Source organism: Benincasa hispida, chromosome 3 (genome assembly GCF_027475165.1).
Source record: "Benincasa hispida cultivar pf3 chromosome 3, pf3_genome.v1.1, whole genome shotgun sequence".
Taxonomy (NCBI): Eukaryota; Viridiplantae; Streptophyta; class Magnoliopsida; order Cucurbitales; family Cucurbitaceae; genus Benincasa; species Benincasa hispida.
In genome coordinates this window covers 61221834-61247687 of record NC_143480.1, presented here as the reverse complement: position 1 = coordinate 61247687, position 25854 = coordinate 61221834, and the positions used below count along the sequence as shown (strand labels likewise).

Genomic DNA, 25854 nt, shown 5'->3' with positions numbered 1-25854 from the left:
CATTTTGCAGGAGCAAGAAGAGTCGGTGTATGAGTATGGGGAAATATTTAAGTGTCTTTGTATTGGTTTCCCTCATTATCTAATCTCTGACCAACCTCTTATCCAATACTTTTACGATGGACTACTGCAGTGGGGTAAGAGCAATATAGATGCAGTTGATAATGGAGCTTTGGTTAACAAGACTCTTTTAGAGGCAAAGGCACTCATATCAACCATGGCGAAAAATGCACAGAAGTTCGGGACGTGAGTTCCCATCACTCAATGATCTGTACAAGAGGTAAGTGAACTTAGAGTTGAATTAGTTGAATTGAATATTCTTGTTAAACAAGTCTTCTTTGTGAAGGCACAACCCTAGGAGTCTGTAGCAAAAGTGAACTATGCTGGTAATATGCAAGGTGGATGGCAGTACAATTATAACCGCTAGAGAAACTAGGGAAAGAACAACTCAATAATGTCCTTTGAGGATATAGTAAAGAGCTTGGCAGAGACTACCTTGCAACTTAAGTAGAACCTTGAGCAGTTTCAAAAGAATATTGCCCATATGTCGAGCATGACCTCCTAGATCTCCCTATTAGCTTCCACCTTAAACATATTAGACACTCAACATAGGAAGCTCCCTTCTCAACCAGTGCATGATGTTCGTAATGTCAGTGCCATTTTGTCAGTCAGCAGCTTTGAAGTCCTTACTCCTACTCCTGAACCAGTGGATGAGCCAGAGATGTTCTAAATTGAAGAAGATGCTGAAGAAAAGTTTAAAAGACTGACCAAAATACGTAGGGTACATTGATCCACCATTGATTTTTAGTTCTAGCATCCTTTTCCTAGTAGGTTAATTGTTGCTCAATAAGGGTCACTTAAGGAAGAGGTGCATTCTGTCTAGTCTTCTGAGGATGTGAGCCCTACTGCAAAGGGCATGAAAATATGAGATGGGGACTAGAAAAAGAAGAGGATGATAAACATGAGGTCATTTGCCCAAGTAATTTACTAGTTAAACATGGCGACCCAAGTACGTTTTCTATGCCCTGACAGATAGTCATTATAAAATTTGAATATGTTATGTTAGATTTAGGGTCCACCATATGTTTATCCCTGTTTACTATGAATTTCAGTCTCATATTATGCATCCTACTGACATTTGGTGTAGTTAGTTAATCATTCTCTTGTTAAGTCATTAGGATTAGTGAAGGATGTGCTGATTAGGGTGAATGACTTAATTTTTCCCACAGATTTTTATGTGATTGATGTGAATTCTCACTCCTCTCCCTCTGTAATATCTGTGCTATTAGATCGACCATTTCTTAAAGATCGCTAAGACTATAAGTGATGTTGACAAAGAGTCCTTAACTATGAACATGAAATGAGGGTTGAATTTTATTATTATTATTATTATTATTGAGACCCATGTTGTTACTTATCCTACATGTTCTATTGCTTTACTTTTACTTGATAGTGGTCAAACACCTAAGTTGGAGGCAGAGGGCGAACTGAAGGCGATCAACTCTGGCTATGGACGATCAAGTCAAATCCCATCGAGTAGAATGACTTAAATATGTTGCACTTCCTGAAGGCAATCATACTTTAAATTTTATTTGTTTTTGTAGTGAAGGTTTCTTTTCAGTTTATTTTATTTTTTCATAGAGGTTAGTTCTTTTTTCTTTTCAGTTTATTTTATTTTTTCATAGAGGTTAGTTCTTTCTATCTTTCTTGATTTTTAGGTTTTTGAAGCCCATTGAGAAGATGGAAGAGGATTATTATGGAGTCAGATGTCACCACCATCTATTGTACCAAAATTTCAAAAGCCTTAGAATGAAACTATTTAGTTTTTCTGCCGTCTCACTTCAACCAATCCTCCCCATACCCACTTTTCTAATATTTTTCTTCCTCATCCAATAACCTCTCAAGCTTTCTTTCAGCAACAAGAAGCTCTAAGCGTTACTCCTTGATTCATGGACCCAAAAGGGCTCTAACCTCCTCTTCCTTCCTAATTATAGCATTTTTTAATGATCCTTTGAGTCTATTTTTGTTCCATCTATATAGATTATCCATACACTTTTTAATTTTATTAGAAAGGAGGCCACCCACATCTCTTATAGCCCCTTCAACAATCATTTGCAATTTCCCTACAATCGTCAAACTGAACCTAACTCTCTTCAAACCTATTTGGTTAGACTCCTCTTTACATCTACTCTTCTCCTCCCAAACCACAAGTTCTCATGAGACCTAGATTAGCCAAAATAGGACGATGATCAGAACAATGAAAGTTCAAGTGACTAACCTTGATTGAGTTAAACTTTACCGACATCTCGTAATTCACCAAGAAACGGTCCAACCTCTCATTGATGAAGTAGTCCTACTAATCTTTCCTTTTTCAAGTGAAAATATTGCCACTCCAGCTTAGATAACCTCTTTTAATATAGTATAGATATAGATATATTAACCTTAAACTTAGATAAGTGTTACAATCTTAACCTTAAAAGTAAAAAACTACAACAAATTTTACAATTTTTTATAAGTTTTAAATAGAAAATTAGTTACAAAAATATTTCTCACATACTCTCTCAATGAATTATCAAACATATGTAAGAAATAAAATTGATGAGATTTCAGAGAAAATTACATAAAGGTTGTATTTCGTGAGTTTTGGCAAAATTATTCAAGGTTTAATTATTTATCAAAAGAACTTAAATTTGTGCAAAAGTTGACATTATTGAATGTAGCTAGTCTACGGGAAAAGTCATATTAGTTTTTTTGTATAAAAATTAGTTGGTGAATTAAGTGTTCCAATAGATTATAAAAATTCCAACGTTTAATTAAATAAAAAGCTTTTGATGAAAAATAGAGTAAGGAAAGAAAAATAACACACCAAGATTTTACGTAGAAAACCCTAATTAGGGAGAAAAATCACGGGATAAAGGAATTCTTATTAGAAAACTGATACAAAGAAATACAATAAACCACCAGCTTAAATAGAGAAAAGGGAAACCCTAGGGTACAATGAAAAAGACAAAAATGTCCCTAGAATGCAAAACCTTAATTTCAACACTCCCCCTCAAGTTGGGGCATAGATGTCAATAAGACCCTCACACATGTGTCAAACAGCTGTCTGGGTAGTCTCTTTGCTAGGACATCTGCAATCTGTTGATTGGAAGGAATATAAGGAACACAAATGTTGCCACTATCAAGTCTTTCCTTGATAAAATGCCAATCAATCTCCACATGCTTTGTTTTGTCATGTTGAACAGGGTTATTTGCTGTGCTTATAGCTGCTTTATTATCACAGTAGAGTTTCACTGGACCGGTATGTTCTTGATCAAGGTCTTTCAAAACTTTTTCAAGCCAAATCTCTTCACAGATTCCCAGACTCATGGACTTGTATTCTGCCTTGGTACTACTTCTGGCAACAACACCTTGCTTTTTGCTTCTCCATGTAACAAGGTTGCCCCACACAAAGATACAATACCCTGATGTTGATTTTCTGTCTACTACAGATCCTGCTCAATCAACATCGGTGTAAGCTTTGATGCATCGCCTTTCAGTTTTCCTGAACATCAAACCTTTCCCTGGAGAGGTTTTCAGATATCTCGAAATGCACTCTACTGCCCTCATGTGTTTCTCTTATGGAGACTGCATGAACTGACTTACCATACTTACTGCATAAGAGATGTCGGGTCTAGTATGAGAGATATATATTAATTTCCCAACAAATCGCTGATATCTTTCTTTGCTCACTAGAATACCTTTACTCATATTACTTAACTTTGCATTTGCTTTTATAGGGGTATCAACTGGTTTGCAACCCGTCATACCTGTTTCCTTAAGCAAGTCCAGAGTATACTTCCGTTGGGAAACTGAAATTCCTTCTTTCGATCGAGTTACTTCCATTCCAAAGAAGTATCTTAATTTTCCAAGGTCCTTGATTTCAAATTCCTCAGCTATATTTGTCTTCAATCGGTCAATCTCTGAGGTACCATCGTCTGAAATAACAATGTCATTAACATAAACAATCAAAACTGCAATTTTCTTAGATACTGACCTTTTAGTAAACAGAGTATGATCAGAATGACCCTGTTTATATCCTTACGACTTTACAAACATAGTAAACCTGCCAAACCAAGCCATTGGTGACTATTTTAGTCCATATAAGGACTTTCTTAATCTGCAAACTCGGTGATTAAACTGTTTCTCGAATCCTGGGGGAGGACTCATATAGACTTCTTCCTCCAACTCTCCGTTAAGAAAGGCATTCTTCACATCAAGCTGGTGAAGGGGCCAATCCTTATTAACTGCAACAGAAAGAAGAACCCGAACTGTGTTTAGCTTTGTAACCGGTGAAAAAGTCTCAGAATAATCAACACCAAAAGTCTGAGTAAAACCCCTAGCAACTAATCTGGCTTTTTATATGTCAACGTTCCATTGGACCTATACTTTATTGTGAACACCCATTTATATCCGACTGCTTTATGACCACTTGGAAAATTGATTTGATCCCACGTATGAATTTTCTCGAGAGCTCTCATTTCTTCCATAACTGCGGCTTTCCATTCAAGACTTTCCAAAGCTGTGTGTATACTGTTTGGTATCACCACTGTGTCTAGGTTTGTAGTGAGGCCTTGAACTCAGGAAACAAATTACTATAGGACAATTAACTTTGCAACGGATATTTAGTACATGATTTAGTACTTTCCTTGGGGCAATTGAAAGATCAAGGGATTCATCTATGTCTTTACTTTCTTCTGACATACTGCATTCACCCTCCGGTTCTGTAATTTTCCCACTCTCAACAATTTTTTTCAACGGGAATAAGAGACGTTTCTTTTCCAGGTTCTACCATGTTCTCAAGAGTCATACGACCATCTGTCTCTGCACCATCATCGACCTCAATCACATCTTTGTTGTCATTATCTTCCCTGTGCTCTCAACATTTTTAACACAAGCATCAATTTTATCACATTTATTATCATGATCAGGGATAGGACTACTAGTACCTGGAACTGATATCTGTTCAGACTCATGAACTGGAGGGGAGAGATAACAGGCGGCGCTATTTCCTTCCTAAGATTCTTCCTATAGTATGTGATCCAAGGGACTTGTTTGGTTGGGAGGATAGGTGCATTGGTACTGATACTGACATCAAGGATGGGTTCAGGTTCAGGTAACGCAGAAAAGCTGGGACCCCAATTGGTTTCTTTACTAGAATGCTCCCCCTGAAGAGAATCATTGGGAAAGAATGGATGATCTTCAAAGAATTTTTCATCCATAGAGACAAAGTATTTTCTAGAAGGGGGATGATAACACTTGTACCCACGCTGATGTAAAGGGTACCCTACAAAAATGCATTTTTGTGCTCGAGGGATAAACTTGGTACGGTTAGATCCGTGTGTATGGATGAACACCATACAGCCAAAGACACGAAGGGGTACATTAGAAAGAAGTCTGGAATTTGAGTAAGACTCTTTGAAGAAATCTAAGGGGGTTTGGAATTTTAGGACTCGGTATGGCATGCGGTTTATTAGATGGGCTGCTGTCAAGATAACATCACCCCACAAATAAGAAGGAAGGGAAGTTGACAACATAAGTGACCGGGCAACTTCAACAAGGTAACGGTTTTTCCGTTCGGCCACTCTATTTTGTTGAGGGGTGTACGCATAGAAACTCTGATGGACAACACCTTTGGAGACTAGGAATTCGCGTAAGGCGTTACTAAGGTACTCCCGACCATTATCACTCCAGAGAATAACAATTTTGGCATTGAACTGGGTTTCTATAGAATTGTAAAATTGTTGGAAAATTGAAGTAACTTTTGATTTATCTGTCAGAAGGAAGACCCAGGTTGGTCTAGTATGATCGTCAATAAAGGTTACAAACCAATGCTTCCCAGTTATGGTAGTGACTGGTAATGGACCCCAGACATCTCTATGGAACAGAGTAAATTGTTTAGAAGGCTTATAAGGCTAAGAAGAGAAATCAACACGAGGTTGTTTGGCCTGGACATACACATCGCATTTCAACTTAGAAATATTAACGTTGCGAAAAAGATGAGGAAACAAATAATTCATATACTGAAAATTAGGATGGCCAAGGTGATAATGCCATAACATATAATCAGTTTCAGAAATAGAAAAATGGGAAGAAAACAAACTAGTCCTATCACATATCTTAAAGGAGGCTTCTTTAGTGAGGAAATAGAGTCCCTTGTCATGTCGGGTAGTGCCAATCGTCATCCCCGAGTTCAGATTCTAAAAAACAACAGCATCAAGTGAGAAAATAACTCGACACTTTAAATCTCTTGTAAGTTTACTAATAGATAACAGATTGTAAGAAATTTTTGATACATGTAACACATCTTGGAGGATTAAGCCTGCAAAGGGTGACACCCGTCCTTTTCCAGCAACGGGGGCAAAGGACCCATCTGCAATTCTGATTCTTTCATTTTCAGCACCAGGTTGATAAGAAAAAAATTGATCAGAGGAGCCAGTTAAGTGATCTGTGGCTCCTGAATCTAATATCCATGGTTTATTACCAGTTATACTCACAAGGCCAAAAGAGTGAAAAGTACCTGAATGGGCGATTGCACTTACACCTACTGTAGTAGTAGTACTCTGAGTGGTTTCCTGATTCTGAGGCTGAGTATCTCCAGTAACAGATTCACCTACAAGAGCCCGACTTGGCTATTGTTTCTTATCATTTGGTGGTCGGCCGTGAAGCTTCCAACACTAATCTTTCGTATGCCAGGGTTTTTTTGCAATGTTCACCACTGGGGGCGGCTTACTGTTCTGTTTATCTTGGACAGGGCCTGATGTTTTGAAAGCAGCGGAATCTATTGGTGTTACTGGTGTACTGTTCATGGCCCTCGACCTATCTTCCTCCAGGCGAACTTCAGAACAGACTTTCATTAGGGATGGTATAGGTCTAGACCCCAATATACGGCTTTGCACAGTATCAAATTTAAAGTTGAGTTTGGCAAGAAAATCATACACGCGGTCAGTTTCCTCAGGTTGATAATGTAAAATTCCTCCAAAACGACAGTTTCAAATAATTTCACGGCACAAATCCATCTCTTTCCATAAGAGAGATAGTTTGTTAAAGTAAGCAGTAACGCCCATTGTTCCCTATTTGTATTCATGGACCTGCTTACGTAGGGTATATAGACAAGAGACATTCTGTCTCCTGGAGTAGAGTTTTTGGGCTGCCTCTCAAATATCACGAGCTGTAGCTGCATATAATAAGGGTTTTCCAACCTGAGGTTCCATACTCCAATAAGAATTGATCTCAGCAAAAAATCTTCTCCTTTCCAAATCTGCTCTTGGGGATCACCTGTCCTTGGTTTTGGTATTTCACCTGTCAGATATCCAAATTTGTGACGACGCTCAAGGGTCATTTTAATGGATTGGGACCAAGAGAAGTAATTATCACCATTCAACTTTTCTCCTATAATAAAGCTAAAAGAGTTGTCTATAGCTCTAGAGCATAAATTTGAGGAGTAAGTAGGAAACGAAGTTACCGAATTTTCAAGATATTGGTTTAGATCTAGTTTGATATTAGATGTTGATCTTAGGGCTTCCCCAATCGCAGCTAACTGCTGCTGGAACATCTTGTTCTATTGTTTAATCTGCAACTGCAACAGAGAAACTTGATCTTTGATTATACTCCCTTGGTCTTGGTGGTAAGATGAAGAATCTCCCCTTCCAAATTCACCCATGACCAGCGAAAACGACCCCAATCCATTGCTCATATTAGGGTGAGAAAAAACCACAGATTTGTCGTCGATTTTCTGGTTCGGTTGAGACACACAGTGAGCTAGATTCGGGAAATAGGGCAGCGCCGACGACTGAGATGAAGCTCCGATGAAGATCTAGGCGCCGAAGACTAGAGGCGGCATCAGGCATGAAGAGCTTAGCACTGGTCGGGACTGGGTATCTTCGATCGAGTAGCTTGATCGAGTCTGGTCGCGACTTTTTTCGACTGGAAGTAACTCGATGGGGTCGATCGCGAAAATAGTGCCAATCCCAGCGTGGCTAGTCTAGTCGCGACTATTTTTGGCTTGTGGCTGGGTCTAGGTCGCTGATCTGGACGCGACTGGTCTAATCGTGGCTGGTTGTGGTCGACGACTAAATTTGGTCGCCGATCTGGTCGCGGCTGGATCTGGTCACGACTGGCGACTAGTCGGCTGGCTGGTCGTCATGTTGAAAGTGAGGAAGAAGGGTCTGAAAATATCTATATATTGGTTATATCTGGGTTATTGGTTTGGGATTCTTCTATTAGATTTTCCTCAATGGTTGCCAGGGTTTCATCTCCATGCTCTAATACTATGAGGAAAAATATAGTAGGGAACGAAAAATAGCACACCAAGATTTTACGTGGAAAACCCTAATTAGGGAGAAAAACCACGGGATAAAGGAATTCTTATTAGAAAATTGATATAAAGAAATACAACAGACCACCAGCTTAAATAGAGAAAAGGGAAACCCTAAGGTACAATGAAAAAGACAAAAATGCCCCTAGAGTACAAAACCCTAATTTCAACAGCTTTGTTTGATGAAATTAAGGGGTCGTGTGTTTCATGGGAATCTAAGATTCATGGAGTGAGCATCTAGATTACTGCATTTATTTTGCGGTAATGTAAGATATCTAGGCATCTGAAGATTTTCAGGTATCCTAGGATGTCCTTACGGAGGGCATCTCGAGAGTTTAAAATGTCCTCCTAAAACATGGGTTTTTTGGATTTCCATGTTGAAGGCATCCTTTCTCTCTCTCTCTCTCTCTCTCTCTCTATATATATATATATATACACTTTTCTTTATTTTTATTTTATAAAAATTTAATATATAATTTTTTTTTAGAAAAATAAGTTCAACTTATATTAAATTAAATATAAATTAATGAATAGTTGTAAGAAAATTCTTGAAATATTATGTAAATTTAAGATATTCTCGGGTAGAAATTCTACACAATAAACATAGTTATCCAAGTATTCCCAAATATCTTCAAAAACATTCTTACAAAACAAGCATGGTTATCTAAGGATGCCAGACATCTGCAATTCTAGACATCTATAATTTTGGTCATTTAAATATTCCAGTTATCTATATTCCTGATAAACAAATAGCCCTTAAAAGTTTACAATAAAAGTTAATACGTTGTGATAAGCTTAGAGATAGAATTGAAAAGTTTATTTTTTTTTTCTTTAGGGCAAATTGTAAAAACCACTCTTAAAGTATAATAGTAATTACAATTATACCCTCAAACTTTCAATTGTAAAAGTCGAGCCTTCAAACTTATACAAGTGTTAAAAGTGGACCCTAAATCTTACCTATCATAGAAATTGTAACAATTATGTTCAAACTTATATAATTATAGAAATTGTAATAATTGTATTAGTTTGAATGTTTAGTTCTTATCATTAGGGGTCAAAATTGTACAATTATCGTAAGTCTAATAGTCCAATTTTAATACTCTTATATAAATTTGAAAACTCAATTTTCACCACTGAAAGTTTGAACGAACGTGTAATCACAACCACTACAATACTTTGGGAATGATTTTTGTATGAAATATAAGATTTTGTGTGAATATGAATCAAAAGGGGAAAAGCTGAATTTGTCAGTGGTGACAAAAGCTGACTATTTTAATTTTTTTTCCCACAGTAGTATGTGTTATATACATCTAAAAGTATAGCTTAAAATGGGAATGGCACAATACAAAAATTTTGAAAGGATATTATCATTGGTGGGTTGTGAAAGTGCAGAGGATCTAGGGTTTTGAAAGCCAGAAACTTGGATAGGCCAGCCTTTTTGGATTGAAAGCTCAGTTTGTTTCACTTTTTAATATTCATAAGAAGAAAATAAATAAATATATATCATAAAGAAGAAGGAAAAAAAAAAAGGAAATAGGAAGAAGAAGAAGGAAAAAGAGATTCATCATTGTAGATTTGAAAGTGAAAAAGTTGCCATCATCATTCTTTTCTTCTTCCCCTCTTCTTTCTTCTTCTTCTTGGTTTGTTTTTTCTTATTCTTATTATTATTTTTGGGTTTGAAATTTATTAACATGTATATAATTATGCATTATCTAAAGGCCATTTAGAATCCAATTATATGACAAAATGAGAAATTTTTTAACTTTGAACTTTATGTTGGATTTGTTTGGATAAGATTTTTTTTTTTTTTTGTATTTTCAAAGAAAAAAAAAAGGGAATTTTTTTGTTTATTTATTCCTACTATTTTTATTAAAAAAAAATATTGTATTGATTATTAAGTTTGGAGTCTGGTTTCTTTTTGGTCACTAGATTTCATCATGTTATATTTTGTACTCCTTAGTTTTGAGTTTTTTTTTTTTTTTTTTTTTTTTTTTTTTTTTTTTTTTTTTTTTTTTTTTCTATTTGGCCTCTAAGTTTTGAAATGTTATATTTTTATCCTTGAGTTTTGAATTTAGTTCTTATTTAGATCCTAAGCTTTAATATTTTTCACTTTGAATTCACTATTGTTTTTGGTCTTTGGTATTAACTTGCAATTAATTAATTTAAAATAATTTAATGAGAATGTTTTTATTTATTTTAAGTGATGATAAATTGGTGAAATATAATTTAATTATTTTAATTATTTTACATTAAATAATAGAGATTATATTAATATAAATTATAAAATGTGAGTGTTTAGTAAAAAAAAAAAAAAAGTAAAAATGTAAATCTTGAAATTTAGGGTTCAAATAGAAATAAAACTCAAAATTCAAGAATAAAAATGTAACATTTTGAAATCTAGGATTTAAATAAAAATTAAATTTGATGCTTCAAGATAAAAGTATAACATTTTGAATTTTTAAGTTTTATTTAAATTGTTAAAAGAACTATTTTTAAATTTAGAAAAATGAACAAAATATTTACAAAATATAGTAAAATTTTAGAATTATCAATGATAGATATCAGTGTCTATCAGTGACATTGATAAATAGTCTATCGGTGTCTATCAACGTCTATCACTGATAGTTCTAAAATTTTGCTATATTTTGTAAATATTTTCAACAGTTTTATCATTTGAATATAATTTTCCTAGTTAAAAATTAAGGTGCCACTAGCTAAACTATATCAACTTTTGTTTTTGTTTTTAGGCTTTCAGAGGAAAAAAAAAAGGTTTGATTAATATTCAAAATTTTATTTTCATGTTTTGAAAATGATTTTATGATCATGATTTTCAAAATTTTTATAAAAGAAAATTGTAAAACTAGTTATGTACATTTCTAAATTTCTCTCTGTCTTTTTTTTTTTCTTTTTTTACTCGTGTAGTGTCCCTTCACACTTTAACCTTTATTTCTATCGAAATTTCTCTCTCTAACATTTCTTTTTTATATGAAGAAAAAAAAATCAAATACATTGTTAATAAGAAAATGCTTGAAATTAAAAAAAAAAAATTAAAGTTTTTTTTTTCCAATTTAGAGAGATTTTATTAGAATTCTCACATGAAATTTACTTTTTAAAAACAAGGTTTGATGTTTAGGGTAACTACAATCTTTCCAAATTTGTCTCTGCTCTCTAATTTACATTTTAGATTATTGTTTTTATACCTAACTGCGAGTGATTATAATTCGCCGAAGCGAGCATAGCTCAACTAGCATATAATAGAGTTATTGACCACGAGTTCTGCGATTTGAATCTTCATATTCTTTATTATATTAAGAAAAGTGATATAATTTATAAACCTCCCTCTAAACGATTTTTTTTTTTTACGAGTTCAACAATTGCAGGGTAGAGATTCAAATCATAACTTTTGAGCTGGTAATTTATGTTTATCAACTCAGTTATAGATGGATTGACATTTTCTTAGAACAATAAGGGATAAGGGGACTCAAAGACTGGCCTCTTCATCCATATGCCAGTTGAATTATGCTCGTCTTGTGATTTACGTAATTATTTTTGAAGTTTCTCCAACAAGTAATATTAAAGTTTGAATAAGAAAACATTTATGGATCCAATTTGGTATAAAAAGATAAATGAAGAAACTTTCCATTTATATAAAACCCACAAAAAAAAAAAAAAAAAGATTCTTTGTAGGGGTTGTTTTAGGTATGAACTATATCCAATTTCCTTGTAGAAAATAGAGAAATTAAACCAATAAAGATCCTAGAGAGTGTGAAAAAAAAAGATAAACCCTAATTCTTAAAATTGTAGCACAAAATAATATTATTATTCTCTCTCTTTTGCCCTCTACTATCATAGAGTTTTGACCATTTTTCTCTTGGGGAGGTTGAATTTTCAAAGTAGATTGTGTCATTGATCCCAATATTTGAGACAACAAAGTCATTTAATAAGACATAAATATATATGTTTTCATAAGGATTAAAGAGCAAAAAATTTAAAAGAATTTTATTTTTCCTAAAACAATAGCTGGATCATTTTCAAGGTGATGCTCATCAGGTTCCCCAATAAAGAAAAGCAAATTATTTAATAAACTCCAAAATAGAAACTTATTGGGCACATAATGCAATGCAATGTATTAGATGAGCATTATTTTATGAAGAAAAGCCAATCTAGGTGTTAGAATATATATATATGTATGTATGTATAGCTTTTTTTAGTGTGTTTTTTCCATTCAAACTGTCATCTCTATGTCCACTTTCTTTTTATAACTTTCTTTTTTTTAATATATATATTTATTTACTTACTTTTTTTCATAAACAAGAGAAGAAACCATATACTTCTCTAAAAGTACACACAAACAGGCCCCTACATGCTAACACCACCAACCAAATGGAGCTTGTCATGGAAATTTTGGTGATAGGACTGGCTTTCACATGGGAATGTACCAAACATTCTTCTCTAGGTGTTTTTTTTTTCTTTTTTACCTATGAATTTTGTGTTAATTGAGCTATCATTACTGTTAGGATTAAGTTGTGGTAACGTAAGTACAGTGTTTGAATCAACAGAGAACTCATTTGGTATCTATTATGTATTATATATTGATCTAGAGAAAATGTGGATTGGTTATAGAGTAGTTTAAGGAGTAGCTCCTCCTTGTTGTGGTTGTGGAGGAGAGGTCGTCATACCTTGTAGAGGCAAAAGTCGGGGCCACTGTAGCTTACCTGTGTCAAGTGTGTCAATTGAAAGAGAGTGAGAGACTTGATGTCTTAGTGGCGGGATTGGATACTTGCATCTGATCAAAGTTTCATTTCAGTGTCTTAACATAAATGAGAGCATTTCTAGGTAGGTATACGTCTAGCCGAGAATAATAATAACAATAAAAATTCAGTGGATGATCAGCCACACTGGGACTAAGACAAGACCTAGACTCCTATTGAAGTTGGTCATAGAGAATTATTTTCTCCAATGGGCGAAAGCCTAACGAAGCAATTATACTTGATTTCTACAAATGTTTCCAAAATTCAAACGAAGTTTTATTAGCTATAAAAGGTAGTTTTTAAAACACTTGTTTTTGTATTTGAAACTTGGATTAAGAATCCAAATATTTCTCTAAGATAGATTAAAAAAAAAAAAATAGTAAAAAAATTATGAGGATACAAGCACACTTTTCAAAAACTAAAAACTAAAAATGAAATCATTATTATAAGAGCCTTAGGAACGAGATAGATGCAATATTTTTATTGTTGTTCACATTGTTTTAACTGTTCTATGGAACGACTCAAATTATTCCTCCCCAAAATATATAATAATTTGAAATGCATACTAACTTTAACCTATATAATAAGTCACTCAATCATATCTCTTGTGGGAACATAAAATGAAAAGCTACTTTTCAAAAGAACTCCCAAACAATTTTAATATTCTCTTCCTTCTTTTTAGATTGGTGATGGTGAGTTTGAATGATAATTGTACACACACACATGAATGTTACAAAAAGCAACCATTTTGAGGAGTTCTCTCTAGCAAACTCACCCACCTTCATGGGCCAGAGTCCAACTTTCCATACAAAAGAATAATAATATTGGGGCAACTGAAATTGAAATTAGAATCATTGCCATCCAATCAAACAATGGAATCAATTTTTTTTCTTTTGTAATTCCATTTCTACCAAACCCAAACATACCCTCCTTCTCAAGTCCTTTGTCTAAGCCTCTTCTTCCTCTCTTTTCAAAATCTTTCTTTATCTTCCTTTTCTTGGGCCACTACACCCCCTTATGAAGATCACATGTCTAGGGCCCCACCCCTTCACAATCCCCTCTCTCTCATAACCTCCATTAGAAGTTTGAAAATGAAACCATATACCTTTTAAATCCACAAAAAAAGATAATGAATTATCACATGGTAGTAAATTGAGCTTTCAGTACATTGGATTGACCAAAACTTATATGAAAACCCTAGTAAATTGGAATTAAATCTCGAGAATCTCTAATTCTCAATCACTAAATCTCCATTTCGATATAATTTCAATCCTAAGAATTGGGTTAGACACGGATTGCCTTAAGATCAATGCTTTTGAGACAAAAATACATGATGATCAAACAATTTAAAATTCGAACACTCGACGAGATATGATGATCAATCTCACTTGAAAACAGCATGAATTGGAAAATTTAAGCTCTCGTGCCTAAACTTGAAAACAGCACAAAAAGTTAAAATTCAATTCATGGTAGAACTGATCAGACAACCTAAAGGTAAAACTTTAGATAGCCTTCCAATAAGAACCCTAATGCCACATCATAGATCATAGTAAAATGACAACAATAGCCCTACTTAATTTATAATAAATAAGACAAGTTGAAAAATACTAAAATTATATGAAAATTATTAAATAAAAATATAAATAATAATTTGATGCACGAGACAGTTCATGTCAGAGACCCTTGTTCTTCTTGCTGTTGATGCTATGCACTCATTATATATGTTGATATATCTTTCATCTTTCCTTTTCAAACACTTGTTTCCTGCACCCAAAAACAACTTTTGTCACTCGCTGAATCAAAGAAAACATAAAATCAAAGTCTAGATGCAGTTGAATTTGAATATAATTCACTTGGTGGTACTAGTTTTCATTTCACTTAAGAAAAAGAATTGACACCAAACAGTCCCTTGATTGTGTTTGAATACCTTTTGAAAATTATAATCTAAATGATTAAATGTACCTCTAACTTAAACAACTTCAGTCTAATAGAAACACTATTCGAAATGACATCGAATGGAGAGATTTAAGAACAGTTGTAAAAATCAACGTATGAAGCTTTGTTTGCACATTAATTCCTAATTATTTCCCTTTCAAAAATGTGTGTTTGTCAACATTCAACATATCTATCATGCTTATTCTGTTTACTTTTTCTATCAACTGTGGAGGATTGAGCTAGTTTCACGTGCACCTGTACGAATCTTTCGATCATTATTCGACCTCACAAAAAATCAGCATCAGAGAATCTCCTAAGACGATTTCAACCAGAATTCACACTATATCTTACTTAGTATACAATGTAAATTGTGTTTGTCTCTTAAGAAAATTTTGATGGTTGAGCTAAATCAAAGATGGTGTTACGAAAATCGACATCGAAAAAACTCAAGATTATGCTTACCCTTTTGGAATTTTGATGGATCATATGCAAGACTAATGTTGAAATTATGTAGACATAACTGTATAAGTCATTGGTAAGAGCTGTCAAAGCACAATATATACTCTTGTGAAGAAAAAAAAAACTGGAGTGGGCCCCAGTAATCTGACTCCCCAGACACTCAGCTTGAAGAAGCATAAAACTTAGTAGGGGCCAGCCCGCCATTCACTCTGCAATAGAGAAATTGAATTCAGATTGTACAATATATGTATATAGCAGACAAACAGTGAAAATTCAACCAATTACAGTAGTTTTGCAGTCACATTCAGTGTGTAAAAAGAAGACAAAACAGTGAATTTAGGCAGTGATTGGTATTAGAAGAAACATAAAATCTTTGCTTCATGTAGTAATAAACACCACCCTGCACCTTCCTCAATGAATGGTCAAGGTGAATTTTTGTTTTCAAGAGAAATTTGGTTGAGAACTGTTTCCAGAAAGTGCCAATAGTGAAAAGGAAAAGGAAATATATTTTATGGTCTTTTTTTGGCAGTTCTTTTTCCACTTTCAATTTTTTCTTTATGACATTTTTAAAAAATTGCGAATAAAGAAAAATCTATAGATGATAAACTATATCGCTGATAGACTCCTATTAGTGGTTGATTATATCACTAATAAACTCCAAGAACTAAAAGTAAATTTTGTTATATCTACTAATACTTTGGGTCTTATTGCTATATTTGCAACGACGCTCTTTTTTTTTTTTTTTTTTTTTTTTTTATCTCCTCTGTTTTTTAACCTCAAAAAGGTGAACCAAAAGAAGTACTTGTAGCTAGCTTGCCTAAAGTCACCACTAACTATGTGTTTGACTATGCCTCCCAAGAACTTCTTTAAATTCCCCTTCATTCCACTCAATCCCTTAGGCTCCTCTTCACCTCTCCTTTTGCTTTGCCTCTCAAAGAACATAACAGTGAAGCTCTCTCTCTTCCTCTTTCTCTCTCAAAGCATACTCTCAAGGAAAGATGGAGTCACCACCTTCTGGCTTCATCAAACAAACCATTATTTTCCTCAAGTTATACATAATTCTATACATCAGTTACATACCTGACAGTACTAACCACCTATTTGCAGCCTCAATAATTCCTCCTCATTTTGGTTCTTCAGATATATCAACTTATGCACTGCAAACACTTGAATTAGATGGATACCTCAGCTTTGAAAATAATCATCAAGCAGCAACAGATTTTGGAAACAGATACCATTCACTCCCATTAGCTGTTTTACATCCAAAATCCGTCGCCGATATTTCAAGCACGATAAACCATATTTTCAGAATGGGATATGCATCGGACTTGACGGTTGCAGCTAGAGGTCATGGGCATTCCATCCAAGGTCAAGCTCAAGCCTATAATGGTGTAGTTATCAGTATGGAATCATTTAAGGGAGCAGAAATGAAAATAAATGCAGGGGAATTACCTTATGTGGATGTTTCAGCTGGAGAGCTGTGGATAAATATCTTGCATGAAACTCTTAAACAAGGGTTGGCACCAAAATCTTGGACAGATTACTTGCATCTTACTGTTGGAGGGACCTTGTCAAATGCTGGCATTAGTGGGCAGGCTTTCAGGCATGGACCCCAAATCAGCAATGTTTATCAGCTGGAAGTTGTCACAGGTAACCTTCATACTGTTCATTTTATTCCTTACCAAAAGTTTTTTTTCGTTTTTCTTTTTTTGTTTTTTTTACCAGAACAGTGTAGTTTGATATCATAACATATCATGTAACATCACTTGTCATTTCACAAAGAAGAAACTTTTTTTTTCCATGGTAATGTTAAAGTTTAAAATGACAACAGTGACTACTTTCTATGCACTGTTCTAGTTTTTTCAACTCATTGATCTTAATAAAAAGCTTTAAGAGTATTGCTGCAACTATATGCATTTCAAGGTCTGGGAATCTTTCAGGAAAAAAAACAATAAAGTCTATAAAGCCTGATATCTGAAATTTTTGCAGGAAAAGGAGAAGTGGTTGTCTGTTCAGAGAATCAAAATGCAGACCTTTTCCATGCTGTTCTTGGTGGGCTTGGACAGTTTGGCATCATAACAAGGGCAAGAATTTCTTTGGAAAAGGCACCAAAAATGGTAAGAGCATATTCCATTTCGTTACATCGAGGTACCAAAATGTTCCAGTGATGCTTCTTTGTTTGAAACACAATCCATCATTATTTTTTAGGTAAAATGGATAAGAGTGTTGTACTCAGACTTCTCCAAATTTACAAGAGACCAAGAGTATCTGATATCATCCAGTGATCAATTTGATTATATTGAAGGATTTGTATTTATTAATAGAACTGGTCTCCTCAACAACTGGAGATCCTCTTTCAATCCCAAAGAACCACTTCAAGCCAGCAAATTCAATTCAGATGGAAAAATTTTCTTCTGCTTGGAAATAGCAAAGTACTTCAACCCGGATGAAATCGACTTTATGAACAAGGTAAGGAATCATCAGAATTTGTGCGATCTAAACAAAAACTGCCCCATAAATACTTCTTGTTAACTTCTTTTTCTTCTAATGCAGCAAGTTGAAAGCTTGTTGGCAGAGTTGAGCTATATTCCATCAACCCTCTTCACATCAGAAGTTACTTACCTGGATTTCCTCGATCGAGTACACGTCTCCGAGAACAAGCTACGTGCGAAAGGTTTATGGGAAATTCCTCATCCATGGTTAAATCTACTAATTCCCAGAAGCCAAATACATGATTTTGCTAACGAGGTCTTTGGTAACATCCTTAAGGATACTAGCAATGGACCCATCATAATCTACCCAGTTAACAAATCCAAGTAATTGTCTCATAACTTACTCATTATTAAGAAAACTTGCTTTTTATAATGCCCATAGTCTCATTCTTCATTAATATTCATTGGTTCAGGTGGAACAACAGAACATCTTTGGTCACTCCAGATGAAGATATTTTCTACTTAGTGGCATTCTTATCTTCTGCAGTTCCATCTTCCTTAGGAACAGATGGCTTAGAACACATTTTAGAACAAAATCAAAGAATTTTGGATTACTGTATTGATTTCCTCCCTGGTGTTAAGCAATATCTCCCCCACTACAGCACCCAAGACGAATGGAGATCTCACTTTGGGCCCAAGTGGCAGACTATCTTGCAAAGGAAATCTATCTATGATCCTTTGGCAATTCTTGCTCCTGGTCAGAGGATATTCCAAAGGGGCATTATTCCCTTCTTATGATACTTGATCTGATTAAGCAACACATAAAAAATTTCCTTAAAGAATGTGAAAGCTATGATGACAAAAAAACTGTAAATTAAATGAGAAATCACATTATGCTGTTAGGGATCTTATCAATTATCAGAAAAAAAAAAAAAATATAACAAGCCATTCTGGTGAGTTTTCTTGAGGACCCTGATAGGCATAACGAATACACCGACTTAGAAACGTTGAAACACTGCCCTGTTGAATGTCCCCAATAATCTAGCTGGGACAGTCATCTTCCTTATGTATTCTTCTGTATATATACATATGTTTATACGCTACATGTACCGTTAAGCAGTTAAGTGCAAATATATAGTAAGCAATTAAGGATCTTTGCTTATATATGTGTGCAATGTACATGTATGTGTATCTATATATGCATTGAAGTAAAATTATATCTATGATTCAGATGTATCACCACTCCAAAGGAGGCCTAAATTTACAAATGTCACCTTCCTCTCTTCATCAAACTACATAAATCATAGACCCTAGTTAAACGCTAAAAAGGTGGGGAACAAGACTCGTTACGATAGGAAAGAGAAATGACTAAAAGAAACGATAATTCTCACTTCTTAAACAGCCTATATCCTCCACACCTAATCAAAATTTTGATAGATTATCCAACCTGATCCATTAGCAAGCCTTTGTTTAGTCATTCAGATAGTTGCTGGCGTTTTTTTTAGCCATGCATTACACAACTCATGTGGATGTAGATGTGTGATGATCTCTTTCCGTTTCAATTTCGGCGAACGTTTAACATGCAAGCATGAGACCAATAAGCATAATCTGTTCTATACACCAAATACATAGGCATCTCATGCTCAAGTCCAACCATTGTATTCTCAACAATGAACAACACAATAGCATCATTCTCAATTAATACCCAACACAACATTTGAAGTACATCCCCAAGCTCCGCAAACACCATCACCACATCCCCAACAATCTCATTTTTCAAACTTCAAGTTCCTATCAAATCAAAACAACCTATAAGAATAGCAATTGCCCTAGATTTCAGATGAAGAGTAGTCTACTGTAAAGAACAAAAGAGAACAAGAAAATTCTAAAGCCATAGTTATGACAAAGTATAGTGAGCTTGTTAACATGGGCTAATCCAATACTACCCATCTCTGGAAAAGATGAAGCCCTTCCATAAGAAATTTTCAATGAAAAAGTTCAGACCAGAAGATGATCGAAGAGCATGGTGTTGTAACATTTTGGCCTCACAAATGGAATTGACTTTCATACCCACTTTGAGATTTTGATTCAACATGAATGAAACTGTAGATTGTTCTTTGTTGGTAAAGAATCAAGTCCGATTCATAATGTAAATCATAACATCAATATTCTTATCGTGGTGGGCAAAAATATTAGGGTACCTTATGGGCACTTGCATGAGAGAAAGCTCTAAAGTGATTAGACCCCATGTAATTTTTGGAGGTCAAAGCCAGTGGACATATGTTGAAAATCATTAATATTGTTTATGTTAAACTAACAGGGGGAAAATTGTAAATATAGCAATCAACCCCAAAGTACTAAGAGGAATAGCATAATGTCAAAGAATCTATAGATATAACAAAATTTAGATTAACTACGGAAATTATCACTAATATGAGTCTATATAGAGTCAACACTCATAGATTTTGCTATATTTGAATATAATTATTAACCTTAAAAGTGTTACTCATTGCAATGTACCAATTTAAGTCTAGTTTGATAAGGACTTTTTGTATGAGGGGTTCAAATGAAATTTGGTCCATATTTTAAAATTGAATGAAAAATGGCATTCTACTCGAGTCAATACATTGTGAAATTACCACTTCGACCCTGTGAACAACTTGCACTCGCGTGACGACCAATGCTCAATGCTTGTTTTTTGATTCACTCTCTCGATTAACGGTGATAGTCGGTTCGGTTTGGTCGGTTTTGGGGCCAACCAAAAACAAAACCAAACCAATGATTTTACAAATAAATGATTCAAACCAATGTCCAATAAAGAATAAAACCAATTGATTGGTTTTTATTTAGTTCGATTTATTATCAGTTTTGTTTTCGATTTGTGGTTTTTTTTTTCTTTCTAATTTTTTCTTTTTCTTTTTAATTTTGTTTTCAATTGGTTGCTTTTGTTAATTTTAAATTAAAATTGAATCTACTTCTTTTATAGATTGAAATTTGATATATTTTTTTTCTTGGCAGTTTTTAAATAGCAACATACAACATAATAATTTGTAAAATTCTTAAATTTTAGGTGAATTTAAGTTGAATACTTTAAGTTATTGATTTTTATTTCCCGTTAATTTTGGTTTTCTTTTATTTTAACCAAATTTTAATTTGATAAGATAATTAATTTAAATTTATTGGCAAAAAAATTTAAAATTTGGAGTTTTGAAGGAATTAGAATTTAGGAATGGAAAAGAAGAAACTGGGATTTAAAATTTTATTCTCCTAATTTTGGAATTTGGATATAAAATTTAGTTGAAGAATTAGGATAAGATAACTAGATTATTTTATTTGGAACTCATTCAACCAAATATTTGAAAAGATTTGAAAAAAAAATGGATTTAATAAAAATTTGGAAACTTGAATTTGTTTGAGAAGGAAAATGAGAGGGATTTGATAATATATGTAAAAAGTGAAAGGAAATTACCTTGGGTCTCTCTCTCACTACCCGCGTGAAGCCCCCCGTCTCTGTTTTCTTTCTTGCGTGAATAAAGCCGACGCCACTAAACCCCTAGCCGCTGGCTTCCGTTCAATCTCTGTCGCCCGCCGGTCGTTCTCGCCATCGGTCACGTCCGCGTCGCTGCCCAGATCTGGAGCCGCCCGCCTCAGCCACCCGGTCGCCGCCCGCACTCCGAACGTCGTGCCCAACCGTCGTCATCAACGTCTCTTCAGCCGAGCCCCACTGTCCAACTTCCTTTCGCCGCCGTCAATGTTATTACCACCGAAATGAGTGATTTTGATGAGTTTTGGATTTTTTTTTAAGGGTTTTGAGCATCCATTAACTTTTGGCTTCAAATTATTGACCCCCACGTAATGTTGGTAGATTCAAGTTACGGCAGGGGCCATTAGCGTTCTGTTTAACGAAGTTCAAGGGTTTCCAATGACTTTTGGTAATGTTTAAGGTTTCTAACCCAATTAGAGTGATTCAATGGTGCTGTAAGTCGGGTTTTAATCGTCGAAATGTTGATGTTTGGCCTAATATCGTGTTGATTTGGAAGTGTTGAAGTGGATTCAAACCAAATCATACCTTGGGTAAGATTGTTTGTAATTATTTGGCATTATTTGGATGTATGGAATTAGACCTTGGTTATTAATTTTAAACTTGTGTTTAGCTTGATTCAGGATTCAAGGATTCTTGTGAAGATTGTCTCAAACAATATTTTGAGCTTAATTTCGAGATAAATGTCTTATTATTGGTTTGTTTTCGAACTAGTCATCCCAACCATATAATGATGATAAGAATGTATGTGATTATAAATGTTATGAACTGTTTCTACAATTCTATGATGTATTGACTATGGTGATCTAGAAAATTTTTATGGGGTATGTGATTGTGATTATGATAAAAGATATATATGTGAACTGATGCATGCTAAGTATTTATGGTAACTATTAGCCTTTTTATTCGGACAGTGTAAACTATTATGACTATTTTGTGTTCCTCTGGGTTCACATCTATGATTGTTTATGGACCTTGGGGTACAAACCTATGATTGATATGTACTCTCCTACGACTAATATATGTACCTTTGGGATACACACCTACGACTGATATGTGTACCTTAGGGGATACATGCCTACGACTGATATGTGTACCTTAGAGATACATGCCTACGACTGATATGTGTACCTTAGAGATACATGCCTACGACTGATATGTGTACCTTAGGGTTACACGCCTACGACATGTGTTCCTTCAAGTTCGCATTTACAACTGAATTGTGACCCTTCGAGATCACCTCGACTGATATGTGTACCTTTGTGATACACGTCTATGACTGATACGTGCTCCTTCAGGTTCACATTTACAACTAAATTGTAACCCTACAACTAAATTGTAACCCTTTGAGATCATCACGAATAATATGTTATAGGATGTATATTGTTGTCTAGATAGGAAGGTTAACATATTACCTAGATGGCTCAGTAGTGGGTCACTTACTAGCTTCCGCTCAATTTATGTTTTCTAGTTATTTAAAAGTTTTGATTTATAATTCGATGTTGGTCGAAAATTTTATCTATTTGAATGTTAATTTTCTTAGACGTTTTAGGGGCCCAAACAAAGGATTTAATTATTTGTTTATTTATTAATTTTATAGGTTTTGAAAGTTATCTTTATCGTTTTAATAAATTTTATTTTTCTCAATGGTCAAAATGCTTGGGTTTTAAATATGAATTTATGAGTAACGGCCCATGTTTTAGATCTCGAAATGTTGGGTTGTTATATAATTGGGTTTTCTTATCCTAAACAACAAATATATACACACTATAGTTAAGATACTAAAAGATACCAAATGTTAGAGTTTATTTTTAAGGGTATGTATATACCCCCAGTTCACTTCAGTTTTGATTGGTTTTTCAAATAAAAAATTGATCCGAATAAATACTTTTTGGTTTTCTTCACATACAAACGAATATGTCTAATTTTGTAATAAAAAACCAAACCAAACCATAGGATTGGTTTGGATTGGTCTGGTTTTTCAATTTTTCGATTTTTATTGCACTTTTACTCTCGATACTCGATGTTCGCTATCATCCTGACTTTTTGAATTATACTCACTTCACGCTATAGATTATTGTTACTCAACACTGCACCTTACTCTCAATCCTTGTCTGTGTCATGTTGCCTTCCTAGTAATTAATGCTCGTACAAACATGCACTACAATGAAAATTTGTTGACAATACACACAATCCTTTCAAATCAATTTAAAGAAAAGTGATTTCTAAGTTAGGTTATGTTTCCTTACGATAAAGAACACAATACAACTCAAAATTACTCTCAAACTCCACACATATATGCAAGAAAATCAATAACAAGCCAATTGCAAAGTCTTTAAGAAATCAACATTACAACGTTATAAAAGCTTTTGAATCAATATAAACAATAACTTTCACACATTAAGTAAATGTATACCTACATACGGTTCCTTTTTTATTTCGAATGTTGTGTGAGACATAACACTTAGCCAAGAGAACGAGTGAGCATGTGTGAGGATGTGAATGGGTGTGTATTATGATCACGAGCGACAAGCGAGTAACTTGTAGTGGCATGAGAGAGAGAAAGGGGAGAGAAAAGAAGAAAAACCAATAGCAAGACATTGGATCGAGAGCAAGACAAGAAGAGCTAGAGTCACGACCAGAAAGCGAGCATCGAGAATTTAACAGAACTATATTTTTAGTTTAACAACTTTTTTATATTATTTTTGAAGGATGGACAAGAAGTCTCTATTCATTCAATATGGTGGTTCATTGGATGACAAGAAACAATTCTATAGTGGAGGTCATTTGAAGGGTAATAGTTTCGAGCACATCGAAGTGTAATGTAATTGAGAGATCGATTATATGAACTTACAGAAGTTAGTTCATTAGAGTTCAACATTTGGAAACCTAGAAAGTGATACCAACCAATGTATGGAGACGATGATGTTATTCCTACTAGTGGTAGTAATGACTTGGATGTCTTTTCATCGGTGATCTTGATGGAAAATGATAGCATGAACCCCTGGGATTCATATACTACCCAATGTAACTCTAATTGAGGGGTTGTAATGATGAATGGGACGCATGTAAAGAAAACGGTTATAATGTGACCATGAAAGAGGTTGTGAATGACATTGGTTTTGAGACAGTTATAAATGAAAACCTAGATGATGTGACCATGGATGGGTTTGAGATTTTTAAGAATACAACAAATATGTCACATCTAACTCTGGTTACTAACGGGAGTGTTTATTCTATAGAAAATGTGTCGTGTCCGACTCTAGTTGTTTCACGAGTGGTCTTTCAATTGTAAATGTACCACAACAGACTCTGATTCTCTATAATGGGTTAGTTCATTTTATTGAAAATGTGTCTTGTCGGACTCAGACAACAACATAGTATTGTCTTTCATAAGTTAGACCATTTGTGAGTATTGTCAAAACTAGAGACTTGATCATGCAACCGCATTCTTCTTCGAGGGTGGATATTTAGGTAGACAATTTATTTATTATTATTATTATTTTTGCAAGAATAAGTTGAAGATAGGGTTACCAATATTGATTAGTAAGAAGAATTTTAAGCTATAGGTTAAGAATCAAATAAAAATTTGTATAATGTGTAATGTATCCACGAGACATGTAAATGGAAAGTTCGTGCAATCAAAATGGAGGTTGTGACATCTTCATGATCACAAAGTATACAGCTGTTGACAGTAGCTCGATTGAAGTTTTGAATCACAACCATAGGCAAGCTAATGGTTTCACAATTGAGTAGTTAATTAAAGACAAGTTTGGTGTTGGTCAAAGTTGAAGGACTATGAGATCCGATGCGGAAGCGGGGATCGTGTCCCAATTTCAATTTTCATAGTGAATTAGAATTCTAGAAACTTAGTTTATGCATTTTAAAGAAAAATAATAATTTTTCAGCATGCTTTAAAATAGTAAAGAAGAGGAATTAGGTTTGGATTACTGACCCTTGAAGTCTAGAGATCTTCACGAAATTCCTCTTTGATCCAGTCACGAACTTTCAAATTTGAAACTCGTATCGGACCTAAACCCAATGTGGACACCACCACAAATGAGTCTTCTGAAAGAACTGTGAAGTTCTGTAGTGGGAGCGGAGATTGGCCCAATTTTAATTTTCACATAAAATAAAATTATAGTACATAATTTATACAATTAATATTTAATTTACAACATGCAAGGAAGAAGGAGGAAAAGATCTTACCCTTGAAGATACTGAAACCTTCTTCACGAATCTTCTCCTCTTCGATCACGAATAATCATGATCCAACGAACGGTAAATCCAAGAGACACCATTACAAGAATTACCTTTGTATTCTCTTAGGATGAGAATTTTTCAAGAGTGTGTGGACTCTAAGATTTTGGAAGAGGGAGATAA

At 34.3% G+C, this 25854-nt stretch overlaps 1 protein-coding gene and 3 long non-coding RNA genes across 4 annotated transcripts; 2 read left to right on the top strand and 2 right to left on the bottom strand.

The window, feature by feature from the left end:
• Positions 1 to 14532: 14532 nt before the first annotated feature.
• Positions 14533 to 16951, bottom strand: LOC120074574 (uncharacterized). The gene is made up of 4 exons (XR_016528092.1): positions 16734 to 16951; positions 16579 to 16655; positions 15502 to 15707; positions 14533 to 14868 (listed from the first exon to the last, which is right to left on the bottom strand). It is a non-coding gene; the product is annotated as an uncharacterized LOC120074574 (long non-coding RNA).
• On the top strand, positions 16396 to 19166 carry LOC120074573 (cytokinin dehydrogenase 1). Its single transcript, XM_039027732.2, has 5 exons — positions 16396 to 17148; positions 17488 to 17615; positions 17707 to 17967; positions 18052 to 18314; positions 18404 to 19166. The coding sequence occupies exons 1-5, from the start codon at positions 16497 to 16499 to the stop codon at positions 18726 to 18728; spliced, it is 1629 nt and encodes a 542-aa protein (XP_038883660.1). The 5' UTR covers positions 16396 to 16496; the 3' UTR covers positions 18729 to 19166.
• Positions 19133 to 21538, bottom strand: LOC150037433 (uncharacterized). The gene is made up of 2 exons (XR_016528093.1): positions 21400 to 21538; positions 19133 to 19721 (listed from the first exon to the last, which is right to left on the bottom strand). It is a non-coding gene; the product is annotated as an uncharacterized LOC150037433 (long non-coding RNA).
• A 327-nt stretch (positions 21539 to 21865) lies between these two features.
• On the top strand, positions 21866 to 22251 carry LOC150037432 (uncharacterized). The gene is made up of 2 exons (XR_016528094.1): positions 21866 to 22004; positions 22085 to 22251. It is a non-coding gene; the product is annotated as an uncharacterized LOC150037432 (long non-coding RNA).
• The last annotated feature ends 3603 nt before the right edge of the window (positions 22252 to 25854 follow it).

Excerpts from the sequence above, each read along its gene's own strand:
- LOC120074573 (XM_039027732.2), top strand. The coding sequence starts at position 16,497 with ATGGAGTCACCACCTTCTGGCTTCATCAAACAAACCATTATTTTCCTC. Across the intron at positions 17,968-18,051 it reads AAATCGACTTTATGAACAAG|CAAGTTGAAAGCTTGTTGGC; the intron begins GTAAGGAATCAT and ends CTTCTAATGCAG. Across the intron at positions 18,315-18,403 it reads TACCCAGTTAACAAATCCAA|GTGGAACAACAGAACATCTT; the intron begins GTAATTGTCTCA and ends TCATTGGTTCAG.